Source organism: Nothobranchius furzeri, chromosome 6 (genome assembly GCF_043380555.1).
Source record: "Nothobranchius furzeri strain GRZ-AD chromosome 6, NfurGRZ-RIMD1, whole genome shotgun sequence".
Classification (NCBI taxonomy): domain Eukaryota; kingdom Metazoa; phylum Chordata; class Actinopteri; order Cyprinodontiformes; family Nothobranchiidae; genus Nothobranchius; species Nothobranchius furzeri.
Window position 1 is genome coordinate 64,131,391 of NC_091746.1, and position 17,822 is coordinate 64,149,212.

The following is a 17,822-nucleotide window of genomic DNA, read 5'->3' on the forward strand; positions in this document are numbered from 1 at the left end:
GAAAATTTAGATTTCAGGACAAATTTAAAAAGTCACACTTGTTATTTGATGAGATTATTGCCAATTTTTTTCCCCACCCGATTCCAGATACTTTGAAAATCACATGATCAGGCCCAGTTTCCGATTACATGATCGGTGAATCACAATTTTCTTTCTAATGCCATTAATTTTTGCATTTCATTGTTACTTTGACAGAAATATAAATGCAATCCTGCCAGACGTTACCCTGGATGCACTTGCACAGGTCACATCCACAGCAACACTAGCCACGTTTACATGCGCCAAACTTCCCCAATCCGATTCTAATCTTGGTTGACCGGAAATCCCGAATCTCTGTTTACATGCAAACTAAATGAAATGATCCGATCACGCCGTGAGTTTATATGAACCAAGCATTCAATCAGATTAAATAGGTTGAGAATGTGCAGAGTTGTCTTTCCCTGAAAATGTTTTTGTAAACAAACGTCATGAAACGAAATGAAAAATGTAAAAACAGAAAAAACAATTCTTCCTGCTTAATTGACTCATTTAATCAATTTAATGTATTTATTTTGCTCAAAGAAATTACGTTTTCTTTAGTGCTGCATTTTGTTGTTGACTATATTAAAATAAGGGAGGGTTATCCTCGTCTCTGCCTCTTGATCAGCTGATCCGCTGGTCTGACGCAACGGCTGGGCGGAGCAGAGCGGGGAGTCAGACTCATGTTTTATTACTGAGCTCTGTTGTTGTGTATTATTAATAAAATGTGACAATCAGCTGAAACAGTTGAGAAAACGTGGTTCAAACTAAATAACAGGAGATGTTCAGAAAGTTTGGAAGCCGGTGTTCATCATGTGTTAAAAACAAACCGCATCTCATCTCATCTGCGTTAACGTGCTTTTACACAGTTGCCCAGAATATTTAACTGGGGATGTTTTTCTACCCAACATCAAACTCCTTAACCCTCTCGAGGCAGGTGTTGCAGATTTGCAACGTTAAAACTTAAACCTACCTACCTGGTTACTCCACACACGTATTTCATGAGCATTTTTTAACTCAGAAGTACCCCTGAAGGACTTGGTTGTTCGTCCTTTTATCAAAACTTATTTTGAGCCTGAGAGGGTTAAACTCAAACCAGGTCTGCTTAACCAATGTTATCCTGTCTTCTTTACAAGCACGTCTCCATCCACCTGCTGCAGAAACAGCTGCTGAGTTCACAGAAACGAGGATCCGTGCTGCAAACCTGAACTGAATCGGCATGTTTCCGGTACAGACTTGAACACGTTGGTCGAATGATTTGTGCAATAATCAGATTTTTATTTTACTTCCACAATGCAAGTTCTGGATTAGAAATGACTGAAATGGGGACGCTTGCCATCAAATTTAAAAGTTGTTAATTAGGCCGTCATTTTTTAAGTCAGGTAGTCCAAAGGAGAGCAGGGAGGCTCGCTAGCTGTTGCACACATGCGCAGTGCGCATTATTTTACTCCAACAATCCGAATGGCTGTGTGCATGCACCTCAATCGGAATGATGATCGGACAAAACCACCTCTCTCAATCGGATTGAAATTTTCTTCCGGTCGGGCCAGATCGGATCAGAACCTTCCGACTGACATGTTTACATGCAGAATTTTTTATCTGATTGGGCGTTCAATCCAATTAATTGTGCACATGTAAACGCGGCTACTGTCAGCTCTCAGATAAGTAACCAGTTTGGTAGAAATGTTTTCTATTTTCTTCTCATTCATAACTCTACCTTTGAAAACATTTAATCTTTAAATGCCATATCTACTGGAACAGACCAACCAGGTACTCCAGTGACTGTTACTCCCTCAGGAAAAAAACATACTTCCTTAGTTATGGTAAAAAAGAAAATTGAGTTGAATGGTAACACATCCATGCATTTAATTAAGAAAGTTCCAAATTGGCTTATAGGTAAAAGAAAGGGTCAAGCCTTTATCAGGTGAGCGCAAAAACAGCTTTGAACAAAGACTTATGGCAACATAAACAATATTAAAATTATGAATGGACATCAATTATGTAAGAAAAGACTAGTGAGAAAGACGGCTGCCTTTCAAACACCAATATTCCCCTGAAACCATCACCTGAATGCCCAGGCTGCCGGACTGGCCGGCCGTTTCCTCACGGGCGTTTATTTCTATTTAAGAAGCAATCTCTGCCGTTTGAGTGGCAGCAGGAGGTTTGGAGGGCAGGAGCTACTATATTCGTGGTGCTCCAGGTCCTTCTGCTGATTCATAATTAGACGTGAACCCCGAGCGCCTGCTACGGGGAGGTCACGGGGGTGAGGAGGGAGATGGGGGAGGAGGAGGAGGTGAGCCAGCGCCCGCCTGATGGACACCAAATGAACAAATTATGATGGCCCCCTCTGGGCGTGATGGGGTCAAACGCCCTGCGCCCCGCCGCTGACAGTTCAATTTCCCCCTAACGCAGCCCCATTCGCAGACTGCTAATTATGAATGAAAAGTTATCAGCCTCCGCCGCCCCGCCACACACACGGACAGCGGTCGGAAGAGGTTTGTGGTGCGTTGGGGAGGGTGGGGGATTTAAGAGGCCTTTGTGGAAGATCCTAATGTCAAAATGTTATTAGAGAGAGTGGTAGCATGCAGAAACAGGAGAGGCAGAGGAGGAGGTAGGTCAAAGACAGTGACCAGGGTTAATCTAAATGCCTTTGATAACCATGCAGTAATTCTCTAAAAAGGCCCGAGCGCTCAGCTGAGACAGACTCGCTGCCTCTGTGGGCAGATTGCTGAGAAATAGAAATGACACTGAGGCCAGTGTGTGTGTGTGTGTGTGTGTGTGTGTGTGTGTGTGTGTGTGTGTGCGTGTGTGTGTGCGTGCGTGCGTGTGTGTGTGTGTGTGTGTAAAGGTGAGGTTATTTACCCTTGTCTGTGAATTCCGTAGCCCATCATGTATTTATGCATAGAATTGACTCTAAATCAGATGTTGATGTGCAAAAAGTTCCCTGTTCTAATCTGCATTTCTATTCTCCATTACTCCTTGGCCTTCACCCGAGGAGGAGGAGAGATTGACTAACAAAGCTCGTGCTGCTTCCACGCTGCCCCAAGAGCAGCTGTCTATCATACTGATGGACAGGCAGGAAGGGGTGATGGGCAAACCCAAACCATGAGCTAACTCACCTCAAAGATGAGTGTAGCAGCCAAGCTAGGCCAGTGTGCAGACTGAAGTGGGTGTGGCCTGTTTGATATGCAGGTAAACCAAGTGGTCATCATAAAACACTGACCTTTGAATATAGCTAAAATCATTTTTTCTATCCTGCCACCATTAATGCCAAAGTTTTGATGAGCTAACATTTTGGTCAACTTTTGAAAATAATGTTGAGCACAATCTCATATCATCTGTTAGAATACAAGAGTGTTGTTCTGCTGCAACCACATCAAACCGTGGCTCAATATCTGTTAAACTGGCTGAATTAGAGCCATTTTTGTGTTTGCTAATATGGATTAGCCACATCAACTAAAATCAGGCAGACTCTAAAAGTTAATTAGCTGTAGAAGTAGGGCCAACGATTACTTTTTCAGACTTTCATTAAAATTTGCTCAGTGACTCGGGGTAATCTGCCGACACTCCAGACCAACAAAAATCACTTTGGGTGATATCAGCCTTCCCTCTACACATTCCTGTTTTAGGGACTTTACCATTGCTACTTCTATCCTTTCATTTTCCACTTAAAGAATGAATGAATGAACAAACGAATGAACGGATAGATGAGTGGACGGATAGATGAGTGGACAGACGGATAGATGAGTGGACGGATGGGTGAGTGGACGCATGGACGGATGGGTGGATAGATGGACGCATGGATGGATGGGTGGATAGATGGACGGATGAATGGATGGACGGACGGACGGACGGACGGAGGGACGGACGGATGGATGGATGGATGGATGGATGCATGGATGGATGAATGCATGGATGGATGGATGGATGCATGCATGGATGGAATATCCTGTACTGGTGCTTAAATGTTGAAACACATCAAGTTGAAGCCGCTGATCTTAGCTGGAAATCCCTAAAAATAATTTCACACCTCCAAAATGAAAGTTATCTAGCAATTTTACCATTTTGTTAGAAAAACCAAGTAAACCTGTCGAATGACTGTTTAAACTGCAAAGTGTCAAACTTCAATAGTTTTTCTTGATAAAGTAGGAGAAAAATGAAACAAAATTAAAAAAAAATTAAATATCGTTTTAATATGAATAAGGTTAGCTATAGGAAATTTACTAAGGCTGCAAAAATTAACACGTCATCACAATGATGCTTTTATTAATGAATGCTGACAAATATTTTATTTATCACAAGTTAATGAATTGTTATTTTAATACTAGTATTTTTGGGAAAGTCTGTTGCTAGCGCTGAACACGGGTTTGAAACCTGCAAGCAAGTATTTTGCGTGTGCACAAACACCAAGTGGGACAACGTGAGACGTGGGCATAGGTCACAAACTAATGAGGAACAAAATACATCATAAGAAAGCATTTCTGTTCTGTTGAAGTTCTTTTAGAATTAATATCTGATTGCGGTTAAAACATTTGCGAATTGCCTGTTTTCACTAATTGTTATTAACATTTGACATCATTTCTAAATGGTTCATTCCATTTGAATTTAGTTCAAATTTAGTAAAAAAAATTGTGTGTTTAGATTTTTTTTTTTTTTCAAAAAATTATTTATTTAACAAATGCAGGTAAATTACTTGTTAAACAGCTGGCTCATTACCATTCGGATTATCCACTTTGAAATCTTCCAACAACGACCTTACCAGAGATCTAACCTAGTCGTGCAAAAATAGAAACAGCAACTGCACAAAGAACGATTTGGACATTTTTCTCCTGGGAGGAAGACAAGATACAAAACACACAGATGTGAAAGAGTCACTTGCAAACTGTGGAGAGAAAGGAGCCGTCACAGTAGTAAAGGTCAACCATCAGATACACACAACACGAAGACACGAGGGACGCAGCAACTGACAGAGAGAGATGGAAGGTGACAGAGAGGAGGAGAGAGATGAGAGGCAGAGAGGAAGAGAGAAACAGAGTGGGCGGACTTACAGATGAGACGCAGAAATAGAGTTCAAGGGTGTGGAAGAGCAAAAAGACAGCCAGGGTGAGAAAGACAGAATATAAGTGATACAGGAAACTGGGAGAGCCATATCACCATCCTAACCGGCTATAAATATAGACGGCAGAAAAGGTCAATAGTTGGTCGTCGGGAGCAGAAATGTTCCACAAGGGAGAGCGGTTCATTTTGTTGTAGCGTACAAAGCTGCGCCGTACTGTCAGAGTCAGGCAGAAAGGAACAATCGACTCTAGCTGATCGACACACACACACACACACACACACGTTTGTAGAGTTCACTAACCTGCATGGCAGACGACACATTAGAAAGAGAAAGACCTTCCAGGTCTGACAGGAGACTCGGAGAGAAGACCGAAGGCTTTGGAGCATTCATAGGTGCAGGAGAAACTAAAAACAACCAAAACAAAATTTTTATTAAAATTAACGATTGTAATAGATATTTCTAAAGGAGACACTGCAGATTAAAGTTTAAAATACTGGTTTTAAATACAGGAAAAGTGAAAAATCTAACAAACGGGATTAATTAAGTCAGATATTTTATACGGTTAGGATTAATCAGTGAGCAGAAGTTTGAAATAAGCCTTTTTATTTAGTTTCACTCTCTCCAAACTACTCAAATAAAAACGTCACCTCACTAATTTCGCTTCATTTTACACCAGATCATCTCACTTTAATGTCAAATAACTCCTAAAAAGGGCTTTAAAACAAGTCCGATTCACTCTTTTTTCAATGAATCTGCTGTGATCTCTGGTATGAAAAAGGATACACCAAAAATTCGGCCACTGAAATTTTCAGTTTTTGGCCAAAATGCCCAAATCACCGAAGCAGGCCGTCAGATGAACCCCATTTTTGGTTCTTCTCATTGGTTCTCCATAAAAATTGTACATTCTGATTTCAAAAGTCAAGTTTTCCCCTTATAGTAATGTCGTTTCATTACAATCACAATTAATATCAATCATGGCGCACCTTCCATTTTAACATCTACCAAGTCTGCCCGGCTTTTTTCCTTCTTCTATTCTCGCTACGTCGGTCACTATTAGCGGTGCTTTCGCCATCCTTTCTACACCCACCATGACCTGAACACGGTGAAATAAGCTCTGGATCATATGTGTGACATGTGTTTACTCTCATGAAGAACGTCGCCTTGTTCCTCACTGAACGAGATCATAATCAGAGGGTGGATATTACCCAGAATCAGTCAGACATTACCAAAGAGCTTTGTCAACAATGAGCACACCTGTCAGCAGTGTAGGTTTCTCCTCTCTAATATATAATAATATTAACCCTCTGTGAGCTCCGTTTGCCTCCTCTCCAGGGTATCTGCAGGTTTAAGAGAGCCAAATTTAAGACTTTAAGACCTTTTTAAGGCCACTTTGACCAAATTTAAGCTATTTTTTAAAATTAATTTAAGACCTTTGGAAACTGTATTTAAGGATCATTTGTCATTTTTAAGGATTTTTAAGGCATTTTAAGGCAGGATTACAAGTCTTACTCATAAAACCGAAATGACCTAATGGACGTTCACCCCACCCCCACCCCCACGGTTATTTTCTCATCAGATCTGCACGAATCATGTAGGTGATCCACTTTGGAGTCAAACCATTGAATTTCCCCAAAAGGCGAGGGATTTTCATGTCTGTGATTGGCTAATAGCAACCTTAATGTTTCATCTCCGCAAGCCTAAATGCATTCCGCCATGTCGTGGAGTTGCTAATGCTAATGGTTAGCTTCCACTAGCTGAGATGGTCTGCTCTCTCCTTGCTGCTAAATCAACACAGGCGTGAGCCAAGGTGAACGGGCCATGAATACTAATTTTCTCTAGTTTTGTTGACGCGATCGTTAGCCAGGCTATTCCCTCTATGCAGCTAATGCAGGTGACGAGGGTTGAAGACCAGGGGAGGACTGGGACGATAAATCAGCCCTTGAAAATCTCCATCTGTCCAGGCGTGTGGATTAGTGTGGGAAGAGAAGACGCTGTTGAAAGAGTCCTCTGTAAGGGACAGATCGTTGCTGCACTAGAGCACACCGGTCATTCTGGGATTCTCCAAAACTCACCAGACCGCCAGCAGATGTTTGTACGTTACTGTTGAACACATTCTGTAAAGGTTAACCTATGAATACAAACATGATTCTGCTCTCACTAATTAAAGGACATCACTTATTCTGACATCAGCTCTCTTTTGAACTTCTTTTCAAGTGTTTATTTCACCACTTTGGTCTCAATATCGGTTGAAAACAAGGGCCTTTTGCAGCCTGCTACTGCTTTTTTTCATACAAACTGAATTCATGGAAAAACTCACAGTCATCCAGATCCAATAGAGACACTTCTTTCTTGGACTTCACCTCCACCTAAAAAAAAAACACTGGTTAGAAACTCAAGAAAGATAAAACGAGTCTGAAGTGTTTCTGAAGATGTGAAACAGTTATCTCTAAAAGAGAGGTGTACCTGCAACCTGTCTGGAGATTTTAGGGATTAGTCATGCAGCGTGTCACAAACGTCATGCACCACCTTGTGCATGGAGCCAGACTTGTCACTAGCCGGTTTACGGCACCTCAGGCACATGCTTACATCTCAGAATAAATAAAAAACATATTTAAACATTTTATCCCCCTTTCTCCATACTTTCCTAACCAACCACGTTCCGTTTACATCCCATAAAAAAACCATAAAATTCCACTCCGCCAACAGCAAGGAACACGGACGCTAACAAACACAAGACAGGGGAGTGAGAAACGGAATAAAAGCAAACAGAGTGAGAAGCTGTAGCTTATCAGATTCTCTCTGACTCACGGAAACCCTTTTACTCAAGTGTGGTCTGAAAGAGCGAGAGAGATGCATAATTCATAGGCTGTGCCCAAATGACAAAGTGAATGAAATGAGAATTTCATAGAGCAGAAAAGCAAAAAGGAGGCTGAGAAATGATGTGATGAGCATAACGGGTAAGAAAAAGATTGTGAAAGCTGAGAAGGGGGGCAAATGGAAGGCAGGAAGAGAAAATGTAAAAACAGAAACATGGAGCCTAATTAAATCCCAGAAGCGTGCAAGATTTGAAAGCTTTCAGCTCACACAACCAGGACAGCAGGTAATATTACAGTTTAGAGACCCTCCAATCAGGTTTTAAAATGTTGCATAGTACAGAGACTGCCCTTATCAAGGTCTTTAATGACATTCTTTTAGCAACAGGTGGTGACAGTCCAGTGCTGCTGGTCCTATTGGATCTTACAGCAGCTTTCGATACCGTAGACCACGAGGTGTTGCTCCATCGCCTTGAACATTATGTGGGAATTTTTGGGCAAGCCCTAAACTGGTTTAGATCATATTTACGTGGCAGGATGGTTTGTGTGTGGAAGGGTGGCTTCTCATCGGGCTTCTCACATCTGCCATGGGGGATACCGCAGGGTTCAATACTGGGACCCTTGCGGTTTTCAATTTATATGCTCCCATTGGGTGACATTTTACGAAAGTTTGGAATTGGATTCCATCTCTATGCCGACAACTGCCAATTGTACTTGCCTCTAGATGGCGCCGGTGATCACACGATAAAACATTTTTTTGATTGTCTGGCAGGAATTAAGATATGGTTGGCAGAAAACTTCCTGTGTCTCAGTGGGAAAGAAACAGGGCTGAGATGTTTGTTCTCACGGTGCGGGGGCTCGTTGTTTGGTCCGAGAGGACATGTTGATTTTCCAAACGTAGACTGCGGTGAACTGAACTCCTATTTGGGTCAACCTTGGCGTGAAGATGGACAGTGCATTCTGCATGGATGCTCATGTGGGTACTGTAGTATCCTCTTCATTTAATCATTTAAGCCATTTGGCTAAAGTAAAGCCGTTTTTATCTAGACGTGACCTTGAGACTGCTGTTCATGCTTTTATTACCTCACGACTCGACTATTGTAATTCCGTTTTATTTGGTGTAAGTAAGGGTACTGTAAACCGGCTGCAGCTTGTCCAGAATGCTGCAGCAAGATTCTTGGACAACAAAAGGAAGCATGAACACGTGACACCAATTTTGGCTGCTCTCCACTGGTTGCCAGCTGATTTTAGAATTTGTTTTAAAGTTATTTTAATGGTGTTTAAGGCGCTGAGTGGTGTGGCTCCAACCTATTTAACGGAGTTGCTGCAGCCATATGCTCCGGCCCGGTCACTCCGCTCTGAGAACCAGCTGCTACTTGTGGCTCCTAAGGCCAGATTGAAGTTGAGAGGGGACAGGGCGTTCACTGTTGCGGGTCCGAAACTGTGGAACGCACTGCCCCTAACTATTAGGGGCTCTCCATCGGTAGCAGTTTTTTAAAATGAGGCTGAAAACCTACTTTTATGATCTGGCTTTTAATTCTGTGGGTTAGCAACTGTTAATGTTTTATATTCTGTAATTCTTATTTGTGGTTTTAATTATGTATGTTAAGCCATTAGTTTTATTGTTTTAATCTTTTGTTGTACAGCACCTGGTGGCATACTCATGCCTGTAAGGTGCTTTATAAATAAAGGCTGAGTGAGTGAGTGAGTGAGTGAGTGAGTGAGTGAGTGAGTGAGTGAGTGAGTGAGTGAGTGAGTGAGTGAGTTTCACGTGTCTCAGACCAATAATAGTATGCATGTGCTAACATCAACCAGTACATGGAAAATGTCAAGTTGAACTTTAAAGAAAACATTCATTTTTATAAATTTGGCATCAACGCATTTTAGTGTTAAGTTGCATAAATGATTGCAATCAAGTCCAGGATGTCCAGACTTTTCAAGACAAGGGCAAAATCATCAAGTGACATCATCATCGGGCACAAAACATGTCATTTCATCTATTTCAAAAATGCTACATTTATTTTACGGTGATTTGTTTTATTTGTACCCAGGGTCCGAAATTAACACTCGCCACTCGCCAAGTGCGAGTAAATTGCTCCATTTGGCGAGTAAATGTTTGCACCAAATTAGTTATGCTTATCAGTCATCTTCCACGGATTTCTGATACTCCTCCCGCCTGCATGCAACTTACACAAACGTACGCGAAACGTGACCGCCGCATCGAACGTCATTTCCACCTATCCCATTCAATCAGTTTATCAAGTTAGCAATTAGCTTCGTGTTAAAACTAGCGGTGAAATGTGGTGGTTTTTAACTGGAGTCAGCCAGCCTTCCAAAAGAAAACTCGTCGAACTGGAACAAAAACCACCAGGACCAGTGGCAACCAGAAGATTTTGTGAAAAGTGGCGAACTGGAGACGGCAGAGTCGTGAGACAATGGCTACATTATGATGGCCACGTAGCGTTGCTGCCTTTCACAGACAACTGTCCCTTGGCATTCTTCAAATTTCCAAAAAATGCCCATACTTCCGACTTTGTCTTCTTTGAGGGATAATAAATGTCCCAAGTGCTGCCGTCTCCTCCTGCCATTATTTCAGCTTTAGCTTAAAGAAAGTTTTGGTCGTAAACAACAAAGCGCGCCGCCGGCAACTTCCAGCAGATGATACGGTGGCTGGTAAGGGTCACCGCGCCTACACCGCAGCCACGGTAATCCACCAAGATAATTTTTTTTTTTTTTAAACGAGACGGTTATTATTTATTGTCAACTTCTTTACCGGGGTTTACTGCTACACCAGTGACCGTGACAACCCTAGCCCTGACACACTTTCAGATATTCTCATGGTGCAGCTGTGTTCTCCAGAGATCAAGGACTAGGACCCAAATGAGGCTGTAATGCTTTGGCACAAAGACGGTGTCAGAAGCAGGAGGCCAGACTTCATGGACAGAGAAAACAAGGAGTCTGACTAGATTTCAATGAAAGAGTTCATAAAAACATCTCTAAAAATAAATAAATAAATAAATAGTAAAAATGACAAAAGAGTTGTTTTCCTTATTAATTGATGTTTTAATTATTTTGTCACTCTGTTTGGAATCAACATAATATAGAATTACATGCTTTAGGTAGATCTAAATCATTTAGAATTTTGGCCGGTAAAAGATATGCTTGGCCGGTAGATTTTCATCATCTACCGGACAACTTGGCCGGTGAGTAAAAAATTTAATTTCGGACCCTGTTTGTACCCTAACCCCGGTCAAAAAGCTTAAAGTAAAAATTAATAGTAGAAAGCTGAACATAGAACCTTAAAAGATGATGATTTATATCGACTGCCTGTTTTAGAGGCAACAACTCAAAAATCTAGGGATGCTATTGGGGCTACACAAAATCGCTCCGAGGGTCACGGACGATGAACTAAAAACTAATCAGCAACGTTTGCTAAACAACCAGAAAAACAAACAGACGTACTCCAACCTAACCACTTTGATCTTGTCCAACATCGGAGCTTCGCTCATACGTCGTTCACAGACACTCCACTGAACAGCTCACCGGACAACTTACCTTTCAGCTACACCTCACTGCGTAGGTTACATTAGCTACAAATACTCAATTTTTTAGTTCAACTGTTTGTTCACACAAGACTGAAAAAAGCTAAATGCTAACTGCGTCACCTTAGGCCTGGCTTTTACGTTGCTCTTCTTCTGCGGAGCTGGGGGCTCAGAGTCATCGTCAGAGTCCGACACCGAGGAGGAGGAGCTTTCGGCCGATGAGCTGCTAGCTTTAGAGTCCGACTCATCTGAATCACTGAAACACAGAAGAAACCGTCTCAGACAGACAAGTAAGTATAAGCATTAAAATAACACTCTAAAATATTTTATGTTAAACATGTCCAGGTTCAACTCAAAGAGCCAAAAGAGGGAAAGCTAAGCTAACTTTGTGCTTTGTTGTTTTGCCATTTTCCATTCAGGCTAAAGGCTTTTGCACGCCTCAATCAAAAACTACTGAGATCAATCTGTTTGTGTTTGCAAAGTTAATTCAATGCTGCATTCACTCAAAAAAGATTTTTTCCATCTTTCTTCACTCTCTTTCCTTCACTTGCTCTGTCCCTCTTCAATTTGTTCCAATAATGAGTGTTTACTCCACCTGCCTGGGATTTTCAGCCGTTAAATTAATGAGGGGAATTGTGACGGTAACTGGCTTTTAAACTTGGGCGATGATGAAAAGCCAGTATTAATTTGGCCTACAGATTTCATTTGCTGCGAACAGGAAAAAGTGATATAAATCACTGTGGGACTGATTAGGCCCTGCCTGAAATGACTGGGCCATAATGAGGGCATTATGCTGTGTTTGTTGTGGAAGCACTGGGGTGAGCTGCTCTAATTACCGACTGTACGCGTGTGTGTGCCTGTTTGTGTGTGTTTGAGCACCGGGGGCGAGTTGCTCTAATTATACTCTCTAATGGAGAGAACAGGGTCAGCCGGCGGCCTGTCACACAGCAGAAATCGGGTACGTTCTGTGCGAGTTTGTGTGTCTGTGAGCAAATGAAGTAGAGTGCATAAGAAAGTAAATTTGCCACTGTGTAAGAGAGTCTGCGTGAGCATATTCAGCAGTAATGACTCAAATCTGATTCATCGGTAACACCAGGCTGTTAAATGACCAATCAGAAGTCATTATCCATTAGCCATGTTAATGTGGGTTACGCTACTGGAGGAAATTTTTCTTTGATTAGCTTGTTAATGGAACTCACACCAGTGATATTCTCACAGTCTGGCCAACCTGAGACGGGGGGGTGGGGGGTGAAAGAGGTGTTTGCACAGTACAGTAAGTCTGAGTGACCAGATATGAAATGGAATCATTAAGGATCTGGATTTATTTCGTGTGACTCATCAAAGTTTGTTCAGAAAACTTTAGAGCTCACTCCTGGTAGATTCTGGGGGCAAAGGCAACTTCTTTCTTTTATTCATATACATCAAATGTGGAGTAAGAAAAGTGTATAAGCGAATAAAATGGCTAATAAATTGTTTAACTCATTCACTCATTAATTTTACTCTGTGGGCGTCGGAACGAGCCCCCGCACCGTGAGAACAAATATCTCAGCTCTAAAGCCGATCTTCATCTGCGTATGTCACACGTCACGTGATCAGGAAGCAGAAAATCCATGTGTTAGGAGATCGTTTTGGGCCGTTCCTGTAAAAAAAAAAAAGTGAGGCGCGAACCGGAAAAGCTTCTGCCGATCACAATTCGACAACGGATTATGAAAGAACGGATAACGCTCGAAACGCGCAGATTCTTCCTGATGTAAGAGGTGAGTCTCCGCTTTGTTTTGGTTGTTTTGGCGTTGACATCATCCTAGCGCACAACGTTCTGTGAATCTTAAAAAAGCAGTAAAAACAGCAAGAAACGCTGGCAGCGAATGAGTTAAAGGTGTGGTTCACTAAAAAAACACTTTGTAATGATTGTTTCTGATTCTAATGGGTCACTCAAGAGTTTCTCATGCAGGCTGAACATGAAAATAGTCTCCTACATCTCCTGCATTAGCTTCTGATAGAAAAAAGACGATGAAATGGCCACTCACAAACATCTGCCCTACAGGCTGAGTGAGAACAGGAAACCTCTGGTGAGAACACACCAGCATGACTGAAATAAAATGACTTTGGGTTACTACTGCACCTGTCAGCAGGTTTTTTCTTCCGAGTCGCCTTCTTAGAGTTGTTCTTTGGTTCAGTTTCAGACTCACTGGAACTTTTTCCAGAATCACTGGATGTCTTTTCTGACTCTTCGTTACTCTCTTCTTCACTCTCGCTGCCTGACTCTGCAAAGACCACAAACAGTTAACACTTATCAGATTAATAGAAAAGACTGATTTTCACATGATTAAAATCCCAGTTAACGGACAACAGCATGAAACTTCATGGGTCACGTGTAACCCCTCTGCATCTTTCCTGACCAGGCTGTGTGATTGCCTTGATAGCTCTGTGGCTGCAGACTAAAGGCCTGTTTGGTGATCACCACCAAAAAACAAAAGCACAAAACCAAACCTTCACTGCTGCTACTGCTGCTGTCACTGTCATCACTGCTACTGCTGTCAGAAGCATTCTCTTCTTTCTCTTCATCGTCTGAGTAGAACTTGTCTTCAGACTTGGACTGTTTGGCCTTCCCAACTGATGGTGCCCACTCCTTCACCTGGGATGATGCAATGAGTAGAGGACAGACAGCAGAAGAGATGGAAAACAAAAACAAACATCTAAGGTAACCTATGCAGGTAAATGTCAATATGAATACTTCACGGCCATATTTTTCATATGTCAGGGTTTTGTACAACTGATCGAGTCCACTTTGTTTTGTTTTTAATTTACACAAAATCATCCACCATCACAAAGCAGAAATCTCTTCAGAAATACAGACATTTTGCTAAGAACCCTATGCCACGTACACACCAGCATCGACTCCACTCCGCCTGGACACGTTCGTTCCACGCCGCCTTAGGGACGTAGACGTGATTGAGTGCATGGGCGGCCTGTGGCCTATGATGTCATGAGTGGACCTTTGAGCACATGGAGGGACAAAAGATCACGGAGAAGTTTGCGGTGTCTCCATTAATAAACGAAAGCAGCCTGAGCAGTCTTGCTTTTGGAGAAGCTCTGACTCTGCATCCTGCTTTGCTGTGTCTGGCAGCAGTGTGTGTGTGTGTGTGTGTGTGTGTGTGTGTGTGTGTGTGTGTGTGTGTGTGTGTGTGTGTGTGCGTGTGTGTGCGTGTGTGCGTGCGTGTGCGTGCGTGTGCGTGTGTGTGCGTGTGTGTGCGTGTGTGTGCGTGTGTGTGGCTTGTTAACTCCACAGCATCCAGAATGATGTGGGAAGCCTCCACGGGCTGATTCCATCTGCCAATCAGAGGCTTCCCCTAATGCTACACGTGATTTTGAGCCAGCTAATCAGCCGGTAGCTGGTCTGTCGGCTCTGTTCGGCTCCAGGCAGACCGAGTCGGGAAGAGAGCTGAAAAGACGTCTGGTTGCGCTCGGGAAAATCCAAGGCTACCTAAATGAGAACACTCCCAAGCCGGTCCGGGGGAGTGGAGCCATGCTGGTGTGTAAACGCCATTTTAAAGCACCTTTGCATTTCCAGACTGATTTACTGAAACTATCATTCACTTGTGTTTATTAACTCATTCACTGCCAATGACGACTAAAGTCATCATTTGCATTTTTTTACTGTGTGGGCGTCGGAACGAGCCCCCGCACCGTGAGAACAAACATCTCAGCCCTAAAGCCGATCTTCTTCCGCATACCTCACACGTCACGTGATCAGGAAGCAGAACATTCGTGTGTTAGGAGATCGTTTTGGGACGTTCCTGTAAAAAAAAAGTGAGGCGCGAACCAGAAAAGCGTCTGCCGATCACAATTCAACAACGGATTAGGAAAGAACGGATAAGGCTCGAAAGGCGCGGATTCTTCCTGATGTAAGAGGTGAGTCTCCGCTTTGTTTTGGTTGTTTTGCCGTCGACATCACCCTATCACGCAGCGTTCTGTCACTTAAAAAAAAAAACTGTAAGAATGGCGAGAAACACTGGCAGCGAAGGGCTTTACCGATCAGGAAACGGCGGGCAGTGAAGGAGTTAATAAATCTGTTGTTTCTAGGATGAAAGAATGCCTCCCGAGTCGTTTTCTGTGGAAAAACGTCTCTGGCCATCCTGTTTTACGGTCGGAGAATTGGGGGAAACAAAATAATAGCGTTGCAAGTTTTGCTCATTAATATTCATGATATGCAAATTTCTTGTTTCTGATTGGCTAACAGCAACATGGATCACCTGCTGGCATTGTTCAGTCTTAAAGATGCAACAGCTATGTTTTATCTCCACAAACAAAACAAGCCTGAAGGTGTTAAGCTGCTAATGCAAATGGTTAGCTTCTACTAGCCAAGATGTTCTCTGTTCTCTCCTGACTGCAAAATCAACTCAGCCTTCCTCAGTCCCAAACCATGTGGGCGGGGCCATGAATACTGATTTTAACTGCAACATAGAAGAGATTTGGGTTTTCTGACCTGATCGTTTCCCCATAATTCTTCACTGCAGCTAACGCGGGTGTTGAGGGTTGAAGAAAAACGCTCACGTTCAGCATGCACATGAAACTCGTGTCGCATTTCCAAAAGAACAAGAATAACTCGGTTTCTCGGTGAACGAGACCTGCAACTGAAATAAAGCCGATTTAAGTAGAAACTTTACCGGTTCTATGACCTCCACGTTCCTGACAGACGGATCAGGAGCAACAGCGGGCCACTCTGACAGCTCCTGGTACCCAGATGTTTTAATGTTGAGGCTGTGGGACAGGGTTCCCAGCTGGAAACGATCTCGATCTGAAACAAGAGGGAAATCTTTGAGGGAAAGTATCTGGCCTAAGGTGCCAGCATGGTTAGTTCTCACTGAAGATGTCAGTGATTCATGAGATCCTGAATTTTTTTTCATTACATGAATGTCACCTCTTGAGTTTTACGAACACAGAAAATTACTCCGTTTCCTCCTCGGCGACCAATAAGCTAATCAGTGTCTTTGCCGTTGGAGGGTGTGATAAAAGAAATACTCTGCTGATGGAAAAAAAAATTTGCTTCTGAATATTAAGAATGACAGGAGTGGGTAAGGCCATCCATAAACATCCAGCGGGTGAAAACTGCCTGTGAATTTTAATGCTATGGGAGGCATTTTTGTCCCTTTTGTCAAAGCGGAAAGGAGAAAATGAGAGATTTTCTTTTCATCTCTCAGCGTCTGAAAAAGGTTAGCATGAACTCAATAATTTACCCATCTCATTAGTCCAAGGTAAAGAGTTCTGACCCAACTGCCCTTCAAAGAGACAGACACACCGGAATATTAAAACCACTTCCTGACTTCACAGGACGGGTTTGAGCCTGAAATTTAAACAGCTATTTTCTTTAGATTTACACAACAGACCAACAGTCTATGCATTTATTATACATGGTTACATGTAGGTGGGTGGGGTGGGGGGTTTCATACATTTCAAAACAAAGAATAAAAGTTGAAGAAAAATACCTTTGAAAGCAGACTCCAGAACCGGAGCAGGTTTAGAGGCCAGTAAGATGCGTCGGGCATACTTGTTGAGGGTGCTGCTCTTCTCGCTGGGCACGATCAGCTGTCTTATGAAGCGTGTTCGGTCTCTAATGTCGTAGTTCTGATCGTATTTGCCAAGGTTCAATATGTACTGGGTCAAGAGTTTAGTCTGGGAACAAAGGAGCGTATAGAGGAGGAGAGACAGACTGGCGTGATACTCAAAATAAAAACTGAAAGTGTAATGAAACATCAGCTGATGTCTCATTCAGATTTTAAAGAAATGTTTTACTTCACTTCCTTACATCAGCAGCAAAACTGAAACAATTATAGGTGAATGTCATAATCAAATGGATGCTAAGCTTCACTAAAGAACGCATCGTAGCATTAACGCAATGATTTTTAAACTGTTTTAGCTCAGAGCTGCTGAACTGGCCAAGCCTCGTGATGACTGGTGGCTTTAAATCTTCAACGTTTTGGTGTTTTCTGTTAGCCTGGCATGCCAGACTCTTCCTCGGTTTAATTCTGCACAGAGAAAGGGTCTGGGAAATCTCCTATTCAAATAACCCCACCCACTGAGAATTCTAACCGAGCCAATCAGCGCTGAGTAGCGTATGTCACACACCATGGGTGTTTCTCAGTGTCAAGGAACCTTGCCTTGATGTCTTAGCCCCGCCCCGGTTGCCTAGGAGATACGTCATCGGGAGCCACCAAGACGTGTTCCAATGTTCATGTTCTACCGAGGCGTGTTCGCCATTTGTTAGCCGTTTAGCTAGCTGAACGAGGATACACTGGAGGTGTCTTGTAGCCTAGCCTTAGTCAAAAATTACCCAGAATACACCGCAGTATTTTCAAAAGGATGGCCGATCAGAAGCCGGCAGCTACTTCG

General features: G+C 42.7%; 1 protein-coding gene across 3 annotated transcripts in view; it reads right to left on the reverse strand.

Annotated features, from left to right (window-relative positions):
• ap3b1a (adaptor related protein complex 3 subunit beta 1a) overlaps positions 1-17,822 on the reverse strand; it is a 76,046-nt gene that overhangs the window by 26,195 nt on the left and 32,029 nt on the right. For all 3 annotated transcript variants that reach the window (XM_054744531.2, XM_054744530.2, XM_070552436.1), the window contains exons 16-22: positions 16,919-17,105; positions 16,100-16,230; positions 13,923-14,067; positions 13,555-13,696; positions 11,556-11,688; positions 7,395-7,443; positions 5,378-5,481 (exon numbers count right to left, since the gene is read on the reverse strand). In XM_054744531.2, coding sequence (XP_054600506.2) covers positions 5,378-5,481; positions 7,395-7,443; positions 11,556-11,688; positions 13,555-13,696; positions 13,923-14,067; positions 16,100-16,230; positions 16,919-17,105 — 891 coding nt within the window. The remainder of the gene's footprint in view (positions 1-5,377; positions 5,482-7,394; positions 7,444-11,555; positions 11,689-13,554; positions 13,697-13,922; positions 14,068-16,099; positions 16,231-16,918; positions 17,106-17,822) is intronic.